At 49.0% G+C, this 8,900-nt stretch overlaps 2 protein-coding genes and 1 long non-coding RNA gene across 3 annotated transcripts in view; 2 read left to right on the plus strand and 1 right to left on the minus strand.

Annotated features, from left to right (window-relative positions):
- The window catches only part of LOC106148478, a 9,801-nt gene extending 7,854 nt beyond the window's left edge, over positions 1 to 1,947 (plus strand). Inside the window, exon 2 of the long non-coding RNA XR_001233960.1 lies at positions 1,396 to 1,947. This is a non-coding gene — a long non-coding RNA (uncharacterized LOC106148478). The remainder of the gene's footprint in view (positions 1 to 1,395) is intronic.
- On the minus strand, positions 1,670 to 3,456 carry Banf1 (barrier to autointegration factor 1). The gene is made up of 3 exons (XM_005384437.2): positions 3,349 to 3,456; positions 2,524 to 2,662; positions 1,670 to 2,195 (listed from the first exon to the last, which is right to left on the minus strand). The coding sequence occupies exons 2-3, from the start codon at positions 2,644 to 2,646 to the stop codon at positions 2,049 to 2,051; spliced, it is 270 nt and encodes an 89-aa protein (XP_005384494.1). The 5' UTR covers positions 2,647 to 2,662; positions 3,349 to 3,456; the 3' UTR covers positions 1,670 to 2,048.
- A 286-nt stretch (positions 3,457 to 3,742) lies between these two features.
- Positions 3,743 to 8,305, plus strand: Eif1ad (eukaryotic translation initiation factor 1A domain containing). Its single transcript, XM_005384436.2, has 6 exons — positions 3,743 to 4,003; positions 4,967 to 5,135; positions 5,263 to 5,371; positions 5,468 to 5,576; positions 5,749 to 5,799; positions 6,384 to 8,305. The coding sequence occupies exons 2-6, from the start codon at positions 5,049 to 5,051 to the stop codon at positions 6,526 to 6,528; spliced, it is 501 nt and encodes a 166-aa protein (XP_005384493.1). The 5' UTR covers positions 3,743 to 4,003; positions 4,967 to 5,048; the 3' UTR covers positions 6,529 to 8,305.
- Positions 8,306 to 8,900: the final 595 nt, after the last annotated feature.

Here is an 8,900-nt window from a genome sequence, read left to right on the forward strand (position 1 = left end):
CAGGCTGGCCTCAAACTCACAGCAATCCTCCTGCCTCAGCTACCAGAGTGCTGGGATTACAAGTGTGTACAACCATGCCCAGCAGTTTTAATTACTGTAGTACTAAGACCCATGAGAGCTGTACCAAGCCCAGGCTCTTAAAACAATGCAGCTGTGCACATTTGAATAGGCCCTGCCACAGGTGTTCAGGAGTTTCTCTGAGGCAGAGAATGGAATTGCTGGCTCACAAGGTGTGTCAGTTTTGCAAAATAACACCCAACTGTTTTTCCAGAGTGCTCAAAGCAATTTACACTCCTACCAACTGAGTATCAGTTCCTGTTGCTACATTTGCTCAACATTTGCTATTGTCCGACTCTTAACATTTTGCTGATTGGGTAGGTGAGTGTTAATAGCATCTGTTTTCCTGATTACTAATAAAATTGAGTCTTTTCACATGCCCACTCTTTTCAGATATTTTTACCAGTTTTCCTATTGTGTTGTCTACCTTTTTCTTGGTTGCAGTTCTTCATGTACTTTGGTTACTGTCCTTTAATACTGTGCAACTATCCTTTTCCATTCTGGGTTTGTCTCTTCACTCTATGGTTTAAACAAAATTTCTAAGAGTTAAATTTGTGAACTTTCTCTCAATTCTTCCTACCCTAAGATCACTAAATACGTCTCATATTATCCCAACTTTTGTACTTGTGTTTTAATATCACTCTTGCCTTCCCAGACAGTAATCATTACGTTGAAAATTGTTTCCTTTTTTTACTATAAGCAAGTTATTGCTCAGTGATGCTGTTGAAGGGATGAATTTCAAGTACAGGTAGGAAGTATACAACTAGTATGTTTTCCATACAGCAACTTCAATTTCCAAGAGGAAATACAGGCTCAGAGAGGCTGAGACACATGACCAAGCAACAGCCTTCTAGACACAGAGGTTTAGAAGTTCCAGTCTGGCTACTTCCCAGCAAGTCCATGGACAAATTGGCTACTCTAAGTCCCAAATTTTTTCACCTGGGGGGCGGGGGGGGAAACACAATGGCTTGGCCGGACATGGCACACTTCCGTAATCGCAGCACTTGGGAGGCTGAGGCAGGAGGACTGTCCTGAGTTCATGGCTACCTGAACTATATAGTGAAGGGAGATGTATGTAAGACTGACATTTTCAAAAAAGTTGAAATGGTGTGGGGGACAGAACTCCTGTGTCCAAAAAAAAGGGACTAAAGTGTACTGAATTTAAGTGTAATTCTCTCAACCCCCTCCTACCTGGAATGCCTGTGACTCCTTACCCCTTTCTATGATAACTCCCAGAGGGCAGGAAAGCAGACGATGTGATGAATGGCAAGTGAACTCTTACCTACATCCCGTCCACCCTTTTCCTCTGTCTCTGACTCCCACTGATTTTTCCACCAGGTGCTGCCTAGCCCTGCTGTTGACTCCACTGACATCTGGAACACCACAGCCTACCTGGCTCCCAGGAAGAGATCAACCCACACTCTCCCACATTATTCAGGCACTGGGTCACTCGGAGGCACCTGCCCAAGGCCCACGTGGCTAGGGCGGCTACCCTCTGCGAATGGGAAGCTGCCAGTTTCAGTCTGCACTGATGAGGAGTGCAGCAGACATTGTCGACCCCTGGGGAAAAGACAACTCCCAACCCACTGACTTTTCAAAACACACCACCTAGTCATGAAAGCCGCTGACTTTATTGATCTAAAAACAGTGACTGTTCTGTCCAAAAAAGGGAGCCAAATGGCATCATACAGACCAGAGATGAGGTGGAAGTGAGGGAAAGGGGCTGGGAATCCACTCAAGAAAGCTGGCAATTGTCGCCAAGGAACTGGCAAGGGAAGGATGAGGAAGGGAGATGCATGCAAGAGTGACATTTCCAAAAAAGTTGAAATGGTGTGGGGGAGAGAACTCCCAAAAGACCCTTGAATACACCAGAGGTGAGTATGACAACAGCAATCTTTTCCATTGTAGACGAGAGTGAGGTGCCCCCACTCAGCTGTGAACTCTAGAGACTCGGACCCTGGGGCTGGGGATTGAGGGCTCCCCAGACAGCATCACAAGAAGGCATCACACCACTCCCGGAGGCACCCGAAGCAGTCCCGGGACTGCTTGGCGTTGGCACCACACGTGTCCTTCAGCCACTCCCGGAAGAGGTCTTCATCTTTCTTTAGTACCAGAAATTGGCCAAGGACCACATAGGCCTGCAAAACAGGTAAAGGAAAGGCACTGCTGCTAAACAACTCCGTGGTCTTCAGCCGCACCACCCTGAACGTGCCAGATCTTGTTAGGTTCAGGCCAGATTAGTACTAGGATGGGAGAGCAAGTACTGTTATGGCACTCTAAACACAGAACTCCAGTTTTTATCTTTCAAGGGCAGATTTCACCCCACCCCATCACCACCAAGTGGCCACAGTCACCTCAGATTATCCACCAGGGTCCAACCCCACCCCTCACACACACTCACTTTCCTCATTCTCAATCTGCCCTGAAATAACCTTGTCTCCCCAGGAACACGCAGCCCCCCCACACCTTGTCAAAGCCTCTTTCCTCCAACTTCTTGCCCAGGACTTCACCAATCCCTGCCAGGCTCCCCACTGGCTTTTCCCCCATGGGCTCTGCCACGAAGTCTCGGTGCTTTTGGGACGTTGTCATCTTGATCAGGTTTAACCTGGGAACCCCAAGACAAAGCAGATTAGGACTGAAAACCAGAAAATCCTAAGAACAATCTCATATTAAGAGGAAGACACGCCAGCCACTATGGCAGTCCATTCTCCTCATTTCACAGATGAAAAAACAGCCTGGGAGAGTCTTCCCCACTACTGGAAAAAGAAATCACTTCCTCGCTGACTGGGTTTCGGTATTGCCCCAGGGGAAATACTACCCTGCTCTAACAGGTGGCACACTGAGGACAGTGGGAAGATTCCCAGGGTCAGCAGCCAGGACCCACCCTAAGGCTGTCAATCCCTCGGTGACACTGGCTGGGGAAAAAAAAAAAAAAAAAACTAACACCGCCCAGAACAGCCAGCAGGTGGGATAAGTCAACCACAAGTCTCAGTCCTACTGGTCCCCGCAGACTATTCACCAAGCGAGGCGCAGGCAGCCAGCGCCACACACCTGCCCCAGCAGCTGCACCGCGCCCCGGCAGCCTCACAGGATCCACCCCTCGGTCCAACACACGTCGCCCCGCCCCCTCCACGCGCCTCGGCTCCCACGCGCCGTTCCTGCCCTCAGCGCTGCGGAGCCCTAGGCAAGGGCGCTTCCTCTGTCGCTACAGCGACAGGGCCTCTTTCTTCGCCTTCTCCCTGCGCCTCCTCCCGCTTCTATCCAGGACCCGGCTCCCCGGCTCAAGCTCACCAGCAGCTTTAGCTCCGCTAACGGTTCCTCCCGCTTCCCGGGTGCTCTCGCCGAGACCTCAAGTCACTAGAACTTTCTTCAACTTCCGCTTCCGGGTCGCCTAAAGACCCGCCTTAAAAATTCCAAATTGGGTACTTCTAGCCACTGAAGGCCATAGAGTTGAGGCGACGGGGTTATCAGTGGCGTCCCTAGTGGCTGCCCCTTTCCAGTCCTCCTCGGAAAGCTAGGCTGTTTTATGCATTCTCTCTACCTTGGCAGCATTTACAGTCTGAAGAGAAACTTCTAGAGGTTTCTTTTCTCTGCCGGCCTGCGCCCGGAACTCAAGGAACTAGGCTTGACCGATCTGACAGTGGGAAGAGTTAGAAGGACGGAGACTAGAGAGGAAATGCAGCCGGAAGGCTTCCAAGAATGTACCGGAAGTACAGGTGTCGGCAAGCTCCAATTCGTACCAGCGTCCTCGCAATCCGGCTGGCGAAAACCCAAAACGCCAGATACCCGAGTCCAAACTGGCGCTGCCATTGTGACCACCAGCAAGTTCCATCTCTGGGTTTCGTTGGCTTGCCTTGAAGTGGGTCGTGGACGAGTTGCTCTCAGCTTCCAGCCTGGAAAACGAGGTTGTTCAGGCAGTGCCTGTGGAACGCGAGAGCCAGAGAGAGTAAGTGGGGGTCTTTCTCTGAGGCTCTTTCCTCTGGAGTAGAGGGAGAGGGAGGCAAGGGACAGCAACTAAAGATGATACGTCGGAGATTTCTTTGGAAACATTCCGTCTTAGTGTTACCGGCCCTCTTCTTTGGAGGACCCATATAATATGCCGCAGATTGAGTCTGTGTACCTCCATCTTTGAGTTATTTGTGGTTTGGACCGTCTTGACGGTCGCCGAATTAGTTTTTGTGGCTTGACAGAATGTTGAGGGTTGTGCGGCTTTGCTAGATTTGGGGTGTACAGGTATGTTGAGAAGGTAGTTTTCACACTCCTCAGAGAGGCAGCCAGAATGAGTTCTCTGAGACATGTGTATAGTGATGGTCACCAGTAGGCATGACAACAGGAGTTAATCTCATATGACACATTATGCAGAGTGTTTTTTCATTATTTTATGGCTGTGCTGAGTTAGGTATTTTTTTTTTTCTGGGGCCCAGAGAAGTTGAAGAGTTAGGAAATAAGCTGGATTTGGTGGCCCACGCCTGCCATTCCAGCACACTGGGAGGCTGGGACCGGAAGATCACAAGTTCAGGCCCAGCCTGGGCATCTTACTGACACCCTAATCTCAAAATAAAAAAGGGCAAAATTAATTAATTAATTAATAAAAAGGGCTGAGGAATGTTCCTCAGTTCAGAGGCTTTGGGATCAATTCTCAAAACTGCAAAAAGGTAATAACCAAGGCAGGTTTTGAATCCAGGCAGTGAGATCTTTTGTTTTGTTTTTTGTTTTTTTTTTTTTTTGGTTTTTGTTTTTTCTCCAGTACCGGGAACCGAACTCTCGACCTTGCGCTTGCCAGGCAGGCGCTTTTGCCGCTGAGTTAAATCCCCAGCCCCCAGGCAGTGAGATCTTAAGAGTCCATGATTTTAAACGAGATAGGACACTATATTGTTTCTTAGTAAAAGGCTTCTCCCTGTCTTCAAAGTAGTCCTGGCTTCTGAGGCTGCCATACAAGAAACTCAGGAGGAGCTGACAATTTCCCTGACCACCCTGTGGCTGGACCCAGCATGTCACAGGCCACCAAGAGGAAGCATGTGGTGAAGGAGGTGCTGGGAGAGCACATAGTACCCTCTGACCAGCAGCAAATAGTGAGGGTGAGTGGCCTTGGGCACAAACTGCTCCACCCCCGCAGCCCTTCACTTCTGTTGGATTTTTAGGATGGGGATGGGGTGAAGGATCTGACTGATGAGGCCGACTGAGTCTTGGTCTCTCCTGAATTAGGTACTCAGGACCCCAGGGAACAATCTGCATGAGGTGGAGACGGCCCAAGGGCAGCGCTTCCTGGTGAGCATGCCCACCAAATACCGCAAAAACATCTGGATCAAGAGAGGTGAGAGAGCCAGCCCCGCAGGGGACATAACCATTTCCTGTTGCTATGGCTATCCCGTCCACAACCAGGACTGGCTGTGCCTTTTCTCACCTACAGGGGACTTTCTTATTGTTGACCCCATTGAAGAGGGAGAAAAGGTGAAGGCTGAGATCTCCTTTGTGCTGTGCAAGGACCACGTGCGCTCTCTGCAGAAGGAGGGGTTCTGGTAGGGTGCTTCCCTTCCTCTTTGACACTCTGGCTTTACGGGCAGGGGGGACTGACTTCTCGGCTAGGACATTAGGGGAGGGAAGATCATGGCGTCCCAGGCAGTCACAGCTGGAAGCAGTTGTGCTGAGAGGGTCTCTGTTCACTCTGACCTGGCTCTTGTCGTCACACAGGCCTGAGGCCTTCTCTGAAGTGGCTGAGAAGGACAACAACAACAGGAACAGGTGAGGGGCAAGTCCCAGTCAGGAAAGGCAGAACATAGGGGTCCATGTCCTGGTGCCTCAAGGGAAAAATTGAACCTTCCTTTGTCTCTTTGTAGGGTACCCCATGATAGCTCCTAAATCCATGGTAGAATAAGTGGTTATGAGTATACTCATAAAAGATGTTCTTAGTTAAAATCCTGGCTTTGCCACTTTCAGCTGAGTGACTTTAAGCAAGTTACCTAATAGGTTAAGGCTTGCTTTCCTCATCTGTAAAGTGGGAACTTCATGAACAGTAAAAGAGCTAATTGCCTGTTGAACCTGGAGGCATTGTGTTGGTTAGTGGTAGAGAGTTGTTACAGTTCCTAACTGAAACCAAAGGCTGTAGAAAGGTGGGGGATCTTGCATATTTTCTTAGGCCAAGTTTTCTCACTGTTTGCTCTATGGGTCCCTCCTTTTCACCTTAAAGGGCTGCTGCTTTTCTGAGGGCCTGAGGGTCCCTGACTGCCTGGAAACATGGCTGTCCTTTTCTCAGACTTCTTGGGAGCACATCTGGTTTTCCCATCTCAGGAGGTGTTGGACTAACTCTGTTCCCCTCCGGTTTGCAGACAAACTCAGCCAGAGCTCCCAGCTGAGCCACAGTCATCGGGAGAAGAATCTGGCTCCGAAGATGACTCCGACCTCTTCGTTAACACCAACCGCAGACAATATTTTGAGAGTGAGGAGGAAAGTGAAGAGGAAGAGGCAGCTTGAGACCTGGGATCCTCTTCTCTGCGTGCTCAGGGACTAGTCCCAGGCTCCCCGGGCTTGGACATTCCCAAGGTGCCCTGCAGATCTTTACCCCTGGATGGGGACAAGGCCGGGCCCCTCTCTGAACTGTGCTTCTGACTTCGGCAAATTAAACCCCTGGTGGGTGGTGACTTGTCTGGTGTCTGAGTGGCTCTCTGGGAGAGGGAGACTTGTAAAGTAAAAACCTGCTCCTTGGGGGCTTCAGGCCCAGTGGGCAAAATGGGGAGGAAACAGAGATGGGCAAGTGGTTGGCCCACATGCATTCTCTCTCAGTGGGCACTTAGTGCCAGGCCCTGTGCTATTCTCCGTGCATGTGTTTAACAGCGAGGAGCCACCCCACTTCGTTGCCTGCTTGCACTTAATTCCTAGTACCCACCTGCCTCTAAGCTGCTCAGGACAAATCTCATGGTACCTCATGAACTGCTTCCCTGGCCTTTCTAGTCTTCCTTACCAGGAGTGCCCAGCACCTGCTGTTCTGTGTCCACTGACTGGACCCTATCTCTCTCACCCTTAATCATCTGTCACTTCCGGAATATGTGCTTTGTGATCTGCAGACCTTGTACCTATACCTGATTTTATCTGGAACTGGATTTTTTTCTGACAACACATGTTTCATAATCTTTTAAATAGAGGCTACTGTGGGGTGTGGTGGCCCATGCCTGTACTCCTAGTGCTTGGGAGACTGAGGCAGGAGGATTGCCAAGAGTGCAAAGCCAGCCTGAACTACATTTTCCTGTCTTGGAAACACTAAAAAAAGTAAATAAATAGAGGCTGCTTTTTCACTGTCACCCTTTGTGTCTGAGCACAAAGTAGGTAGGACAGGTGGCCTCCTTGTAGCTATTCAGATCAGCACTCCCTACTGCCTTCTGTAGTTCCTTTTCGTTGTTACTGTTTCTGTTTTTTGGAAATGGGTCTCACTTTTGCTTTGGCTGGCCTCAAATGTCTGAACTCAAGGAGTGCTCTTGCCTCAGTCTTGCAAGTACTCACTAGCCCTCCTGAAAACCATGTCATCCCTCTGCTTGGAAGTTTTTGTCTCTAGACCTGCACTGTCCTTGTCATCACTAGCATTGACCTCGTCACCAGTCTGTCATTGGTGAATTTACCACCTGTCCTTCCCTAATGGGTTTTCTACACCCCGCAGTGGAGCTGACAGCACTGTGGACTTGGTCATTCACTTTTGTGCCTGAACCCACGGCATGATAGGAGGTGAGACAGCAGCCACAATTTGTACAATAATTCTTCATTCCAGCCCTCACCTGGCACCCCCTAGCAGGTCTACTCTTGGGTGTCAGCTTCCCTTCCCATGGTGATTACTTAGCTGTAGCTCATGCTTCAGGCGAGCAGCAGGAGCCATGGGGAAAGTGACCTCACTGCACCTCTGCGGATGTGCTCCCCTGTTTTATCTTCCACCTCTCATTATAAGCTAGTGAAACTGGCGTGTTGGAGCCTCTCTCTTGCTTTCTTAAGGGCTTCAGTGTGGCTTTGGGTATGGTTTCCTTTGGTTGCTTGATTTGAAAGTTTCTTGGTCACTGTTGAAAGTGTCAGCATAAACTTGCTGAAGAATCTTCCATTCTGTAGTAATCAGAAAAAACTGTACCGGTCCCCACATCCTGTCTGGTTTTAGCTTCATTTTTCTGTTCCTCAGACACTTTATGTTTGCTTAGTGTGTGTTAGGTGCACATGTACGTGTACATGTGAAATATATGTGGATGCAGAAAATAAAGCAGATGAGTTAAAGATACATTTCTGTGCAAATCTGTAACTCCTCTGAAGTTTGTTTTTTGTAATTTTGAGACAGAGTCTTTCTGTGTAGTCCAGGCTGGCCTCAAACTCATGACAATGCTTCTGCCTCAGCCTCCCGTGTGCTGGGATTACAGGCATGTGCCACCACGCTTGCCTCCCAGCTCTTTCTAGAATTTTTTTTTAAATTTTATTTATTTATTTATTTATTTTGGGGTTTTTTTTCCAGTACCAGGAACTGAACTCACGACCTTGCACTTGCCAGGCAGGCGCTGTGCCGCTGAGCTAAATCCCCAACCCCTCTTTTTAGAATTTTAATCTCTCCTGTTAATCTATCCTCACAGGATGTAGTCTGCTGGATACCTGGTAGATGGCCACCCCACCCCCATCCCTGCATTCCTTGGCCATTTTGTATTTTCTCTTATGTAACAATTTTGGAGCAAGTTTATCTGTTTTCACTTAAAAAGTCCAGCTGGGATTTTCCTTGGCAGTCAGTTTGATTTAGGAAGAAATGGTGTCTTGACAGTTTTGGATCTTCCTATCCAGGACTGAGGTGGCTGTGTGAACATGTGTGGGGGCGGTGTTCGTATGAACTT

Source organism: Chinchilla lanigera, unplaced genomic scaffold, assembly GCF_000276665.1.
Source record: "Chinchilla lanigera isolate Chin_1 unplaced genomic scaffold, ChiLan1.0 scaffold00021, whole genome shotgun sequence".
NCBI classification, from domain to species: Eukaryota; Metazoa; Chordata; class Mammalia; order Rodentia; family Chinchillidae; genus Chinchilla; species Chinchilla lanigera.